Source organism: Parasteatoda tepidariorum, chromosome 2 (assembly GCF_982258835.1).
Source record: "Parasteatoda tepidariorum strain Cologne lab strain chromosome 2, Ptep-v5.0, whole genome shotgun sequence".
Taxonomy (NCBI): domain Eukaryota; kingdom Metazoa; phylum Arthropoda; class Arachnida; order Araneae; family Theridiidae; genus Parasteatoda; species Parasteatoda tepidariorum.
Genome location: NC_141756.1, coordinates 88,287,872 through 88,304,698, shown reverse-complemented (window position 1 = coordinate 88,304,698; position 16,827 = coordinate 88,287,872). Strand labels below are relative to the sequence as shown.

Genomic DNA, 16,827 nt, shown 5'->3' with positions numbered 1-16,827 from the left:
TTTCTTTATCACAATCCATTCAACTGTCTTTTAAAATAAATCACTGTTGTTTTGGGTAAATGAAAAACTCATTAAATCGCCTTAATTCAACAGAAATACACCTCATATTTTAAAATTATTAACAAAAATCATTAAAATTTTGAGATTTTTACGAATAAAGCTGTAAACAATATTCATCAGCTTATTACATAACTTTAAAAATTTAAATCACTTACATGAGATTGAACTTCTTTTCTATTGAGTCTGAAATCAACAGTTCTCAAACAGAAAATTATTTATTTATTTGCAAAGCCTCATAATTAGCCAACTTATTCAAACAGTTTGAGGGTAGTGATTGCGATCACTTAAATCATGAAATAGCAGATCCGTAAATAATTCTTCTGCCAAATATTTAAATTTTCCGTTCCCATCCCCTTTAATTAAATCGCATCTGTATCAACTCTTCTTATTCCTGGGGAAAATATTTCAGAAGACAAGTGGTGCAATATCCATTTACGTCTCTTGCACATTCCTCGCGTTGAGAAAATAATGACAAACTTGCAATTACAAATTTAATTTTGGTAGTTCAAATTAAGTATTTATACAAGAGAATAACGTTTGCGTTTACATGATAATTTTTTTCTCTTTATCAATAATTAAGTGTACACGGAAGAAAAAAATCTGGTATAATTAACGTCATCAGTGGAAATGACAATTCTAATTTTAAAAATATATAATTCTGGTTAATGAAATCTGGTATATGGAATTTATATTAAATTTTTCATTAAATAATTTTCCGTTCATATGGTAACGGTTTACCGAAAATTCTATTCCTTAAAATTATAGTTCCCATTACCACACGCTTAGTAAAAAATACGAAACTAAACAGTAAATTTTACCTAATCGTTTTTATGTCATGCTTTAAGGTATTATGATAAAGTTACCATATTTACCAAATTTTATCACATATAAAAAAAACTATGTTCTATTGTGAATTTTTTCAATGTAGTATCTGAAGAAATTATAATTACTTCAAATTTTCTTTACTTTTCTCACTTCACATTTATCAAAACTGAAAAGTAAATTTAACCGAATAAACGATGCTTTACGGCATCATAAGTACCAAATTTTAAAACATTTACCAAGTTTTATCCCACAATATGAAATAATATTTTGTTAATTTTAGCAATATAAAACGCTTGAGTAAAAAATACCGAGCTTTTTGGTGTTAGCATTAAGCCAGAAGTACTGCAAATTTTACTATATTCTGGTATTTTTTTTGTATGTTTTATTATTATTAAATGATTTATTCATGAAAAATGTGGCAGATGCTAGCGAATGAAAATGTCAAATTTTATAATCATTTTTGAACTTGACTGATACAGGAAAAAAAACAAATCATTCTGTTGAAATAAAAACTGTAAAATCTCAAACAATATACGAGCCCTCCAACTGAAACACTTTGCAAACACCATCCAGCATTTCTTCAATTAAAGTGAAAGTTTCTTCCATTTTAAATTCTACCTTAACTGAAAGTGAAAATAATTTTTATTATAAAATTAACAATCGAACTCTGCTTTAGCTTCTGTAATAACATTTTTATGTCAAAAGCACTTGGTTCTAACGCACCAAAGATGCACGAGATTGGGGCATCATATAAAGTATAAAAATTAAATTAGAAAAGAACAAAACAGTCATCTACCTCATAAGAAAAGCTCCATCGAAATTTCCTTACAGACCTAACACACATGGGCTCTGCTTTTAGAAGAAGTGAAAGAACATTCTGTTATAGATTTAACAAACGGGCTCTGCTTTTAGAAGAAGTGAAAGAACATTCTGTTAGAGATTTAACAAACGGGCTCTGCTTTTAGAAGAAATGAAAGAACATTCTGTTATAGATTTAACAAACGGGCTCTACTTTTAGAAGAAGTGAAAAAAAATTCTGTTATGGACTTAACAAATGGACTCTGTTTTAACAGAAAGTGAAAATGACTTGTCCCATATATATGTATATTTTTTTTATTAAAAATTCACTTGGCTCTCCCGAATCAAAAAATTTTCAAAAGCAGTTGGCTCTCCAAACTTAAAAATGCATGGGATTGAAGTTAAAAAATGAATTTACAAAAGAACAAAACAGTAAATAACCTCATAACAGTATCTACATCAAAACTCTGTTACAGACTTTACACACAGACTCTGCCTTAAGAAGAAGTGAAAATTACTCTTAGACTTACAGCGCTCAGTCTCTGCTTTTAGAAGAAATGAAAACAAAATCTGTTACGGACTTAGCACATACACACTGTTTTAAGAAGCAATGAAAACAACTTCTGTTTCGGACATAACACACAAACTCTGTTTTCACAGGAAGTGAAAATAAATTTTGTTACAGAAGTTATCTTAATTAGACAGAAGTCTCAATTAGGCCATTTGGGTAGCGAATATACAGTTTTGTAACTAGATAAATAAAACAAAAAATTAAAAACGTAGCAAATAAATTGCGCTTGCAATATAAATTTATGCCTCTAAAATTTAAAAAAAGCAATGTATTGAGAAAAAATCACGGTTAAAACTATCATAATATGGTAAAATTTACCGCGTTCCTGGCTATATGTAAACACCAAAAAGCTTGGTAATTTTTGTCGAAGAGCTTCAGTAATGATTTTGGTAAAATTAACAATAAAATATGGCTTTATAATATTTAATAAACTTTGATAAATGTAGTAAAATTTGGCAACTTTATCATGATACTTCAGAGAATGGCTTAAAAACTATTTCTTTGGTTAAAATTACTCTTCAGATATGTTTTTTTCAGTAAATATTTTTTAATAAGAACTATAATTTTGAAAACCGAAATTTCCGGTTAACCGTTACCATGTGAAAGAAAAAAAATACCAACTCAATGATTTAAATATCGTATATTTTGGTGTTATTAACTTGATTTTTTTTAAAAGAAATGTCATTATTATATACTATGGTTATTTTACCTTATTTTTTTTTTCGTCAGACAGCTTTATGTAATTCACGCAAACATTTGTATTCATTAAATTAAGAATGAAAATTTCTTTAACATTGAATTATAAGTAAAATCTCTTAAATGTAAATTTTTATTTTATGAAACTGTGTAAAATGGTATGACGATGCAGTGTGATGAAAAAAAAATATTTTATGTTAAACGCTTAAAATATCTCACAAACGGTTTTTTTTAATCTCTGAAAAACAAAACATCGCTCATAAACATAACAAAGCATTTATCATAACAAAACAAACATAACAAGCATAACATAACAAAGCACTTCGCATTTATTAATAACAAAAACAAAGAATTATTTCTAGAAAAAGTTTAAAAATGCATAGTAATTTTAAAATATTTTACAAGACCCTTAGACGCATACCAAAGTATTAGTTAGTAAAGATATAACCAATGTATGCTTTAATAAAAACTCATAAAAAACTCGCAAGTTAAGCAAATTTTTTGTATGCAGTTAGTTTCTTTTTATTAGGATAGAATATTTGTAAAAATATCTGTATCTATAGAATTTGATACCCAAAAAAAGCTTTTTAAATTTAATATAATTTTGAATTAAATAATTTTAGATACTATTAATAATTTTTGTAATTTATTTTAAGCTAGTTAGTTATATTAGTTAAGTTATAAGCTAGTTAAATTGAGCTAGTTAGCTAAGCTAGTTAAGTTACTTTAGTGCTGGTCCTCTCAGTTTAGTCAAAGAGCAATCCAACGTGTTGACCATTTAATGTTAATTCTACTTTTTGGCGCATGTCGCTATATCTCAAGAAGAGAATTGAGAAAAATTTGAATATTTTTGCACACAATTATAAGATTCATTCATCTAAAGATAATTCCATGCAAAAATAACATTTATTTAATATTTATTATTTTTTATTATTTTATTTAATAATACTTATTATTTTATTTAATAAATTTGAGAGAAATTGATAGAATAGTTCCGGAGAAATCGAATTTTAAGAAAGTCGTGTATTTAAAATTCAATTTCTCGGGAACTATTCAACCGATTTCACTCGAATCTCGTATTTTGCCATGAAAAATTCGATAATTTGAAATGATGTAATAAATTGTATATCCTACTATTCAAAACTCCATTTTACTATTAATAAATAAAATAATAAAAAATATAGTAAAAAATAATAAATATTACAAATATTTACTTTTTGCATAGCATCTTTGGATAAACGAATTTAATAACTGTGTGCAAAAATTTTTTAATTTGCTCAAAAAATTTCCACGATATGGCGAAATATTGAAAAAATAATAATAAAATTAACATTAAGGGGTCCAAACTTTGGATCATTTCCCTGACCAATATACTAGGACGATATTTCCAAAATTGCGGCTGCGTCCTATATTTTGGGGATCAGAAATCGGAATTCGTCGAAAAAAAAAGAATGTTTGTTAAAAGAAAATGCGTTTTTCTGTATGATTGTATGATTTCGCATCTTAAAATATCGTCTGCTTTAATTAATTAGCATATTTGAGGTCACCCTCTCGAACCGTTAAGATGGAGTCGTAGAACGTGAAGATCCGATCTCTAGATCAAAAGTTAGTCAGGGTGGTTTCTTTTTTTTTCTTTCCTGGCGCACTTTACATAAGCACCAATTCAGTGAGATAATTTAAGGATGATTTAAAAGGAAATATTTGTGATCCTGAATCATTTTTTCTTGCCATAAATGAATATAAAATAATTGATACAGGCACTCATTTATAAAACCTTCATACTGTTTATACAAATCACTTAATAAAATGCCTTCTTTACCCGAACATGGCCGGATAAAGCTACTAGTAATACATACTCCATTTAAATGATATTACAGAAAAATCGCCGCAATCTGGTCAGAAGTGGAATTGACACACACCACTTTCATTCCCATTTCAATTTCTAAATAATCAATCTTATAGCGATCCGTTTTGGAGCAGTAAAAGGGGAAAAGGTTTTAAAAGCGCATATTAAACGAGCATGTTGATACGCCCGATTTGTATTTATCGTAGAGAGTAAATGTTTGAACAGGATTATTCTAGTAAGCTTCGTTTGCCACAAAACTAACCCCAATTGAGACAGAAACCAAAGCCACCCGCAGGCTAATGAGATTATAGTTTTGCATAGCCCCCACAGAATGAATTTGATTGATAGAATCTAAAATGCTGATAATTCTCAATGTTGACATTCCTACGAATTGAATAATTATGTCATTTCGATGTCCATGTTGAGGTACGTGTGGAGAAAATGCTAATTGTTCTTGTTTGGATGTACTGGCTTTTTAATCACAGAATAGAGGTTTCATTTCTGTCAAAATATTTTTGTATCTTAAATTTTAAAACTTTGAGGAAAAACATGTAGTAAAATACCTATAATTCTTAAAGTTGACATTATAAGAAATTGAATAATTATGTCATTTCGATGTCCATGTTGAGATACGTGGTGAGAAAATGCTAATTGTTTTTGTTTGCATATACTGACTTTTTAATCGTAGAAAAGAGGTTTCATTTTTGTCAAAATATTTTTGTATCTTAAGTTTTAAAACTTTTAGGAAGAACATGTAGTAAAATACCTATAATTCTTAAAGTTGACATTATAAGGAATTGAATAATTATGTCATTTTGATGTCCATGTTGAGATACGTGGTGAGAAAATGCTAATTGTTTTTGTTTGCATATACTGACTTTTTAATCATAGAATAGAGGTTTCATTTTTGTCAAAATATTTTTGTATCTTAAGTTTTAAAACTTTTAGGAAGAACATGTAGTAAAATACCTATAATTCTTAAAGTTGACATTATAAGGAATTGAATAATTATGTCATTTCGATGTCCATGTTGAGATACGTGGTGAGAAAATGCTAATTGTTTTTGTTTGCATATACTGACTTTTTAATCGTAGAAAAGAGGTTTCATTTTTGTCAAAATATTTTTGTATCTTAAGTTTTAAAACTTTTAGGAAGAACATGTAGTAAAATACCTATAATTCTTAAAGTTGACATTATAAGGAATTGAATAATTATGTCATTTTGATGTCCATGTTGAGATACGTGGTGAGAAAATGCTAATTGTTTTTGTTTGCATATACTGACTTTTTAATCATAGAATAGAGGTTTCATTTTTGTCAAAATATTTTTGTATCTTAAGTTTTAAAACTTTTAGGAAGAACATGTAGTAAAATACCTATAATTCTTAAAGTTGACATTATAAGAAATTGAATAATTATGTCATTTTGATGTCCATGTTGAGATACGTGGTGAGAAAATGCTAATTGTTTTTGTTTGCATATACTGACTTTTTAATCGTAGAATAGAGGTTTCATTTTTGTCAAAATATTTATGTATCTTAAGTCTTAAAACTTTTAGGAAGAACATGTAGTAAAATACCTATAATTCTTAAAGTTGACATTATAAGAAATTGAATAATTATGTCATTTTGATGTCCCTGTTGAGATACGTTCAGAGAAAATGCTAATTGTTCTTGTTAGCATATACTGACTTTTTAATTATAGAATAGGGGTTTCACTTTTGCCTAAATATTCTTGTTTCGTAAATTTTAAAACTTTTAGGAAAAACCTGAAGCAATATTTAAAATTTGGATAATTCTGTATGTTAGCATTTTAATGACATTGGATAATAGTGTCAAATCGATTTCTATGCAAGATTTGTTGAAAGGAAATGATAATTATTCCTGTTTGTTTAGGTTTGGTCAATTTTCGTTATTTTAGATGAGAGAATTCACTTTGGAAGAAAAAAATTTGTAACTTAAATTTTAAAAGCTCTTAGAGGGGAAATGACAAAAACCTAGAAATATATCTGATATATTAAAAAATTCCGATGTTGACTTTACAGCTAATTTGAGAATTGCGCAATTTTAATATCGTTATTATGTCGCGCTAGAGCTACACTAATGAGATTTTTGGCGATGGCCTGGTATTCATTCTTTATGATAATCCAAAGGATTTACAAAATAAGAATTATTCATGAAAGAAAAAAAAAGGCTAATTCTTCTTATTCGCGTATGGGGAATTATAAAATCGAGACTTTGACTTGGAAACAGTTTTTGCTCGTGCCTATTGTAAGGTAATGATCATTATATATTTTTACATAATTTTTAAAAACTTGTTTTAAATAAATATCATTAAAGTGATAGAGCGTTTGTCACCCAATGAGGAGACTCCATTTCGAATCTGGTTGGAACGAATACTGCTCTGGCTCGCACCAACGATAGTGCTGACGTAATATATCCTCAATGGTAGACGAATCATGGGCTAGAATCCCCTTGTCTTAGAGCTAGCCGTGGGAGGTTTACGTGTTTTTCTTCCTCCAAGTAACGCAAATACGGGTCAGTTCCATTAAAAAGTTCTCCACAAAAGCTAGTTTGTCTCACTGCTTGATCCAGGAGTTCCCTTGTTTTTTGGGTCAGGATCAAAATTACGAAGCTACGGAGTTGAACATTGATAATCGAATATCAGAATTTGATCGGCTGATTAACGCCAGTTATAAATAAATAAATATAACAAACCCAAGATGGCCCAGGTAATAAAGTGCTCGACTACCAATGAGGCGGCCCATGTTAGAATCTCAGCGTCATGGTTGGTTGATTTGAATTTTGCTACCAGCTCGCACTGGCCACAGTGCTGCCGTAAAGATATCCTATGATGTAGACGGATCCTGAGTTAGGATCCCTTTACCGTTGGGATAACAGCAAGGAAGCTTTCGCGTTTTTTTCCTATGTAACACAAGTGTAGGTTAGTTTCCTCAAGAAGTCATCCATGAAGACAAGTTTGTCCCATTGCTTGATCCAGCGGTCTTCTTATCTTTTGCTTTGGATTAAAGACTACGAAGTTGAGTATTGATTACGAAAACCCAAAAAATGAGTAGGGTGTTAAACTTCGGTGAAAAAAAGAGAACATGTATCTAAAAGAAATATCATCAAAAATTATGAAACATAACTTACTTTTTTTAAATTAATGAAAAATTTAATCATCACTGTCTCGAATTTCATTTTATTTTTTTAATTGTCTACATCCTCTGCGTCAAACATCCAAAGACTTAACACAAATAAAAGCTATCAGAAACATTTAATTCGAGAAAAAAAAATCTGCCCATAAAATACTTCCGTGGTTAAAATTAGGCCATAAATATCCTCATTTACAAACATAAGATCAAAACTCTTTTAAGTCAATCCTGGAAAAGCCACCCACGTAACCCATCCACAAAAGAAACAAAACATAAATCGCAGTCCCTTCCAAGTTCGTAAATGAACTCTAATTAATGATCCCTTCATCTCTCGTTGAAACGGTTCACAAACCGTGAAGCGAAAACATTTCACTGGAGCTACTGTACGCGAACGAAAAAAAAAATAAACTGAAAGCACAAAATTAACAAAAAAAACTAAAAAAAAAGAAATCCTAAAAAGATTCAGTTAAAATAAGCCAAAGGAAGAAAAAAAAAAACTCCACATCCATTTAACAGACTATCAGAAACGTCGGCACAAAGACTGAAATGTACGCAAGGGTAGGCGGAAAACATGGCTGTATAGTGAGTTAGGTATAGGCTATAAATACTGGAGTCAAAAATGAGTTAGGCGAATGGGGTTCACGGCCGACTTGTTTCGTGTGTCTGTTCACGCATTAATTGCAGTTAGCGTTGAGCCTTGTTCTATTGACTGTATGTGACAAGTCACTGAAACAAATGGACGGTTGTGATTTCTGGCAAGAACTCTCGACATTTTTTTATTATTTATAAATCCTCTTTTCCTTCTCGGCCTAAGAATTCTATAAATAAACTAGGAATCTTTCGCATGATTCGTATTTTTACGGCTGACATAGTATAAGTCTCTAAATGCGTCTAACGGGCATTAATTCCTCAACGCGAAGGCAATCTTGTTAACCTAAAAGTGGGCGAGAAAAGAAAGATAAATAAGTGAAGCTAAATGCTTTGGAAAGAAAGTTTTTGATGAGCTTTTCGATCTATCTGCTCTGAAGGAGGGGAAAATATTTTCTTGAACTGTTTGCAAAATAAACAAGTTGAACTCATTCTACAGCAAAACACAAAAGCCATTTATCATTAAGCTTAGAAATATATGGAACTCAAAATATTTAGACTTGGATAATAAGAAAAAACATAATCAAAAATCTATTTATTAGTTAATGTTTTCGTTCCATTTTGGCGACTAAATAAACACACTGGGTGGAATTTCATGCCAATTCGATGTCAAATCTACATTTATTACACACGTATTGAATTGTTTATAAGATTGCTCAAGGAAAGGTAGTATTTTAATCCAAAATGATTTGCAGAAATGTGCTCACCTTTTTATAGTTGAATTTAATGTTGTAGTTCAGGAATGACGAAATGCCAAACCGGTAAAATATTGGACACGGAAATACATTCCAATTTAAAATCCCCAAAGCAAAAATAAGAGCAATCAGCTAAAAATTTAAAAATCAACAAATCCTATTATGGATAACAACTTCTCAATTATAGAGAGATTTTTTTCGTTTCACTTGTGAAATAGTTTCTTTTGAATTTTTCTTCTTCAGAAAACAGGACTTAAAAATAAGCTATAATTGTAAAAAAGGAATGCATCGTACACATAAATCTTTTATTTTTTGTATCTTCCATAGTAAAATACAATACTGAAAATTACCTGGTTGATTTCGACAAAATAAAAATACATTCAAATAACAAAAGAAAAACACCATTTTGCAATCAACAAAGTAAAAAACTCAAAATATATTTTTCCGATTTTTTTTACTGAGGAATTTTATTCATTCATTCTAAAATAATTAATCGGAATGGCATCTCTTCAACTTCGAATTTTGTAAAATATTATTAATTCTTCGATACAAATTTTAATATTGACTGCGCTAAAAACTTTTCATCACCTTTAAAGAAAGAAATCATTCTATTAACAATAACTTTTATTCTAACGTTACTCTAACGTTATACTTGTGATAGTTTTATGCAATATGGAGAGGAAAAACTACAAAAACCTCCCATGGTTAGCCCGACAATAAGGGGACTTTAAGTCATGATCCGTCAACCACTGAGGATATTTTAAGGCAGTACTGCGGTCGATGCAAGCCGGGAGTATAATTCGTAGCAATCAGCTACCACTAGAATACGAACCTGAGTCACTTCATGGGCATGCGTAAACCATCGCGGTTTGGGTGTTGCCATTTAAAAATTTCGAAATTCTGTCACTGTAATAGTGAAAGTTAAATAATAATGTTTGACATCATTCTTTGGCGCATAGATCATAACGCCTGTGTACAAAATTATGCACCATTCACTTAAACGGTGAGCCCTCAAGAGGGTCATATATAAGTAAAGTTACTTTATTTGTTACATAAATTTAACTTGGAGTGTGTGGATTCCATAAAATAATATATCAGAAAGCAGTGTAAACTTTACTAATTAAAACCATTATCTAAAAAACTCCTTGGAAATAATAGAAAAGGCAGCAAACATTTCATAACTATACAACAGATAATAATTCATTCCCTCTTCAAGTTATTTTATTGAAGTCATATTTATTATTTTATTGGAGTCATATTGCAAATCACTGGAAGAATTAATTTGATGCAGTACCTGATAGAATTTTACAATTTGTAAATTCCAGTTTTTAATTTAAATCAATGGAAAATTATCGGTTTTGTAATTAAATTCTGTGATTACTTATCATAATTTTTTTTTAAAAATACATGTCTATTAAACTTTATTATCCTCCCATAGAACCAGCTCATAAATACATAAATATGTAAACGTCAAAATATGTAAACGTCAAAATATGTAAACGTCACATATGTAAATATCAAAAGTTTAAACCATAAAGTTTTCAGTCTAAATATTTCTTACACTGGACAAATGAATGCAGAAACGTAGCCATGCATAAACTTTAAGAAATTCGCATTAAAAAAAATTTCAAAATGCCTCAAAAATGTGTTTATTTATAAACTAAAACGTAAAAAATTCACATTTTCCTTCAACCATTATTAAAACCTTTCATGTACATATTTTCAATTTCCGATAAATATTACAATGGCGTTTCAAAGGATTTTAAGCATTATTGTCTAGAAAATATAGTCCTTTTTTAGATTTAATAAAACTCAAATTATTTCTATTACACATCGATGACTAAATTATATGAAGAAAAAACAATTGCTGCACTTATCCACCCTCTGATCATAATTTGTAATGATTCAAACTTTTTTCGCAATAACATTCCTCTGTAGAAATTCGAACCCTAATCACAGAAACTTAACATTGCTCAATCCTAGTTAAGAAAGATGTATGATATATTATGAAAAAATTTGTCTTCCGATTATTCTCGTAGCAGTTACAAGCAGTTTTCAAAAATTTACTTTCCTTACAGGATTAAAAATATGCAAAAAAAAAATACCGAAACTAATTGCTATTCAACTGAAATGTTATCCTTTAGAAATTTTATCACAAGCGTATAAGAACTATGCTTTGTTTTTTAGAAGTGAAGCGTAACACAGTTTCAAAACATAACACCTATCAGAAACGTAGATAAGCTTTCTTTATGCATTTTTCAAGAGAATATACTTACAAGTAAACAGTTTATGACCGTTATTTTTTATAATGATCAAAAATGAGTCCTTCAAAATAAAAATTTCCAATTCGGCAATATAAGAAGTCAAATACATTATTTCCTTACAGTTTTACTCCTGACTTGAATTTCATTATGAAAACCACGGATCAAATACCAGGCAATTAATTTTAGAAAACCAATTATTCTACGCGAAAACAAAGATTGAGAAAAAAAAATCAAATCAAAACTTAAATAACGCGTCATTTGAGTTACGTTCTCAAAATTTCAAAACCTCCTTAATAGCCTAATGAAGCCTCATCGCTTTTCTCACCCTTAAAATGAAAAAACAAAAAAAACCTTTTCTCATATCAGTAACCACTTCATATTTAATAACACCTTCCTTGCCTTATACATTCTGCTGAGTTGCTCGATAACGAAATTACAAAGTATAAATAAAATTGATACGCTATTTTAATTTGGGCCTAACATGGCGCCCACTTCGACGATCGTTTGGCAGTAAACGAGCATATTAAAAGAGCAATGTGAGTTCATTACATCAGCTAAACTATCCCGCTGCCTAAGTAAGTTTTAATCTGCCATTTGAAGCAATTCCCGCCCCCATTTAACGTTGAAAGTGACGTTATGAAGGCAGTTTATTATCTTCCATTTCTTGATTAATGGCGGACGGGATATTAGAAGACGTTTTACACGATTACCGGTAGGCGGCGCTAGTAGCCGACCTTTTTGAACCTAGCAAACGGTCCCGCTCATTAATGGAGTTAAAGTGTTCGCTTCGAAACAAAACCTGAACGTCTCATATTTCAAACACGTGCCTTCTAAATTGTTTTCGATGTTCGAATTTTAGCTGTCGTAAATGATTATAGACGTGCTTACGTTACAACGGTGAAGTTTTAAATTTTCTGTAATTAGCTTTTCAACCTGTTCAATTTTCGCACCTGGAAAATCATGTTGTAATAAAGTTGAAAGCATTCCACCGAAGTGAAAACTGAAGTTTTGCGTTTATTTTGCAAATAAGTTTCGAGCCTTCTTAATTAGCCGATAATAATAGATGCTTAAAATTCACCCTTAAAAATTTCCAGATTAAAATTATGGAAATACAATTTTACTATGAATATAATTAAAGTCTGCGCTGAGATAATTTCAAACACAACAGCTCCAAATACCATATGTGGGCTAACATGACTGATTAAAGAAGTAATGGGTCTGGCCAGCAACTTTAATCACCATATAAGTTATTAAGCCATTTTTAGCTACGATGTATTTTAACTAGATCAAATATACTTTTTTTTAAATGATAAATGCAAAGCTGTGACATTTTTCTGATTCATTTATAATTTTCTTCATATAAAGCAAAGATAATTCCCCTAACAAATAGTTATGAGGAAAAACAATCTGAACAAGATTTACAATTTCAAATCAGATATTATATTTCCCTTCTTTACGAATTAAAACGTTTTCGCGTTAAAATTAAAACGATGCCAGTGGAGCACAAATGTAACAGATAACAAAAAATTAGAAATTCTATTTTAAAAAAATAATTATTTAAATAAAATAAAAATATATTCTAAGGAATTATATGCATATGTCTTTGTGCGTTGAACTATTTGTGTATAAGATATCAATAAAGTTTTCTTATTTTCTTTTCATATAATTTTCGCTTATCTTTTTGTCACCTAACTAGCTTAATTAACTTAAAGCTAGAAATGGTATCAACAATTCAATTGTGGAAACTGATTGAAAGTGTAAAGTTATTATAACGAAAAACTAGTTTTTTACTTTAGTTTAAAAACTATACTCAAATTAATAACCATAAAAAAATAATTCACTCATCTTCTTTTTTTCCTCTACAGGTGAAAATCTGGTTTCAAAACAGGAGGACGAAATGGAAAAAACAAGATGGTGTTTCAAACGCGGAAGCTGCGGAAATGAAAACATCCGGTGAAAAACAAAATTCTCAAACTTCAACTAAAAAATCAACCAAGAGCAAAACAACAGCAACTGCAGTCAACGGCAACAGCAGTGCCGCTACAAGCGTTGGATGTGTACCTCAACCTCAACGCCCAGTAATCAACGGACCGTCTTCGCAAATCTCTGTTAACAATCTGACGACAAAGCCGAACACAAACGAACCAAACTTAAATAATCTAGATCCAGCTTTAATGCCTGGTTCACCTATCCTTATATCAAAAGTGTCTCCTGTACCGGGAGACATTATATGCAGTAACACTTCTTCAGAATTATCGTCAACAACCCCACCTAATGTTAGTATGCCTCCCATAACCACAATGACCCCACCCCTGTCCATCGTTGAGAACGGGATAGATTCTGATAGCCGTGCATCAGATGTATTCTGTTGGGGGAGGTCATCCTCTCCGCCATCTTCTATGGAGAATGGTGTTGCCGGAGATAATTCAGTCGATAACACCGAATCCAGTCATTTACAGTACTCACAGTACAGTGGTCCGTGCTACACTAACAATGTCGTGAGCGTCGATGCAGCCATAAATACTTCCTCGTCTTATCCTGACTCCGATGTGAGACCCACTGTGAAAGCTATTGGTGTTGACGCGTCTCTGCACATACAAACATGTCCGATAAATAACCAGGCACTAACCGAAGAAGATGGTTCAAGCAATCACTGACGGTTTGTTTTCTTTTTTTAAAAATTTGAAGAAAAAAATTTCATGTTCTGAGCTGTATATGATGATTTCATTGAATGATAGTCTAAAATTAGCCATGCTACAGTTGTCCATTATCCACACCTAGTCTTCAATCCATGTCTGATGATTTAAAAAAAAAAACCAATATGATCGTACGGAAACATCTGGTTGAATTAACGAACGCACATTCTAATTTAATTTTTTCAGAGGAAAGTAACGTAAATTTTATCTGAATCTGAAACAGCTCAGAGTCTTCCTCGTTATCAACAGGGTAATTGTGTATGTTTATAAACTGTAAAGATATCTTTTTTTCGTTTGACACTAATATTTGTATCATACGTTTGAAACAGTGATACTATCCAAATGCAAGTGTATCTCTCCCAATCCCCCCTCTAATCGCTGATTGCTCTTACGAAAGTAAACTGTATATTTTGTTCTATGTGTTATGATGAAAGATCAGTCACAAAGTGCATTGTAAATTTTAATGTGAATAATTTACAAAAATGCTTTCTTGAAAAATTTCAATCCATAATAGGTGCCAAACGTGTAATGAATGCTTGCCATAAGTCAACCGTGAATTTTACAATATTAATTCTTTACCTAAAGATAATAGTGTTAGAGATATATATAGATGCAAATTATATAATGATATAATAATAAAATAAATTTTAAATTATTGTTACAGATTATATAAGCATCTAAAATAAAATCAGAATTAACTGTGCTAAGCAAAGTATTCATACTTTTAATTTTAAGTTTTTATTTACATTTTATTTCTTAAATCAAGGAGAGTTTTTGAAAGACTTTAAAAACATTTCTTACAAGTGTTAATGATAATTTCAGCTCTCAACTACAAATAAGTTTAAGAAAATAATTTTAAATATTCTTTGTTCAATACAGATTTCAGATACCTATGCATATTTATATTCACCGTAATAACAAAATCAGAATATTTTTTCAGAAAAATTATTAAATCAGGAGACAGATTAATTTAATTCATAATAAAATAATTTTTTCAAGTAAATAATGAATTTTCGAAGTTTTGAAAGTTCGATTTCTTCTATTAAAGTACTAAATCTTTTTCATATAAACACATACAAATTTTTATTTTTAAAATGAAAATCTCTGAATCTAAAATCATTTTCTTAAATACAATAAGTTTATATTCTGTTTGGTTTGCTTGTTCAGTTGTTTTAAATTTAACAGATCTTACATCTATAATTTTTATTGCACTTTTAAAAACATTTTATTAAGAAATATAAGAACCATACCAAATTATACGCATGTATTCATTTATACTTAATATTTCTTCGTTAAAAAAAATCATTTCAAATCTTTGAATTTGCTGCATACTTATAAAAAGTATGCAGTATCACTTTATTTTGTTAACTTAAATTTCAATATCAAAAACATTACCCAACTGCTAAAACATCTGTAATAGCATTACTCACACAACCTTTTTAAACTGTATAATTTACTTTATGCAGGTAAAGATAATATATTTATGATGTTATATTGCGCCTTTCAAAATGTTTAAATAAAAAAATTCAACCACAATACCGAATTCTAATCCCATATTCACTTAAACTTCAAATAGTTTTATCAAGAAAAAATGATGTATTTCAAACCCCTAAGTTTATTATATACTAATAAAAAATATCTAGTTTTATTTTATTTTGTCAATATTAATTTAAGTACTATGAAAAATTTTCTGATTCTAAAATATTTATAATAGTAATATATTCACACTGCCTTTCTAAACTGTATAAATTACTATATACAGATAAACAGAATATATTTAGAATGTTATATTCCTTCTTGAATCACTGTAAATACGCCCATATATTGTGAATCTTTGAATGAAAATCCCATTTACATCTTAAAGATAATATGTGAATATAGAATTATGAAGGAATTCAGTAATCTTCATATAATAAATTGTATATTAAAATTATAGATTTTGTGATAATTTCTCGATGTACAAATTTGATGAAGGTCTAGTTATGAATGTTTCTGATGTTCCTTTATTTTTTCTTTCAACATTTCTTTCGAAATAATTTTTCTCAAACGAGCTTCGTAAACATCTAATTGATTGATTCATGTTTGTTTTCAAAGTATAATGTCCTGTATTTTTGAAAACCCCGATGTATGCTTCTTTCATTCTCTCTGAGAAATATATCTCCTTAATCTGCATATGTTTATGGTTCATGAAATCTATGTCGTTCACAAGAAATAAAATTCATTTTGTGCAATATAATATTTTGTGCTTTGAATTTTCATTCTTTCCTCTTGCATTATTACAACTAACACAAGTAAGCAACTCTTACAAATAAGTAAAATGCGTGTTTTCTGTGTCAGTGAGATTGATGTATTTTTATATTCTCGCCAACTTATTTTGGCAATGTGGTATGAAACAGAGCATACGTAATGTTCTACCAAAAAGAAATTAAGAAAAAAATTTCAAGACAGTCCAAAACACGAAAAAAATTTAAAAATTTAGGAGTTTGATTTCTTACAACACAAAATGCTAGTTGCTCTCCTGAAAATAGTGAAAAATTTGTTTCAAAATTAAATCCCAAGATAAGAATTTTTTTTT

General features: G+C 29.6%; 1 protein-coding gene across 1 annotated transcript in view; it reads left to right on the top strand.

The window, feature by feature from the left end:
- Positions 1-16,488, top strand: part of LOC107457290 (homeobox protein NK7.1) — a 109,273-nt gene extending 92,785 nt beyond the window's left edge. The window contains exon 3 of the mRNA XM_016075428.4: positions 13,422-16,488. Within this exon, the coding sequence (XP_015930914.3) occupies positions 13,422-14,213 (792 nt within the window). The 3' untranslated portion in view covers positions 14,214-16,488. The remainder of the gene's footprint in view (positions 1-13,421) is intronic.
- The last annotated feature ends 339 nt before the right edge of the window (positions 16,489-16,827 follow it).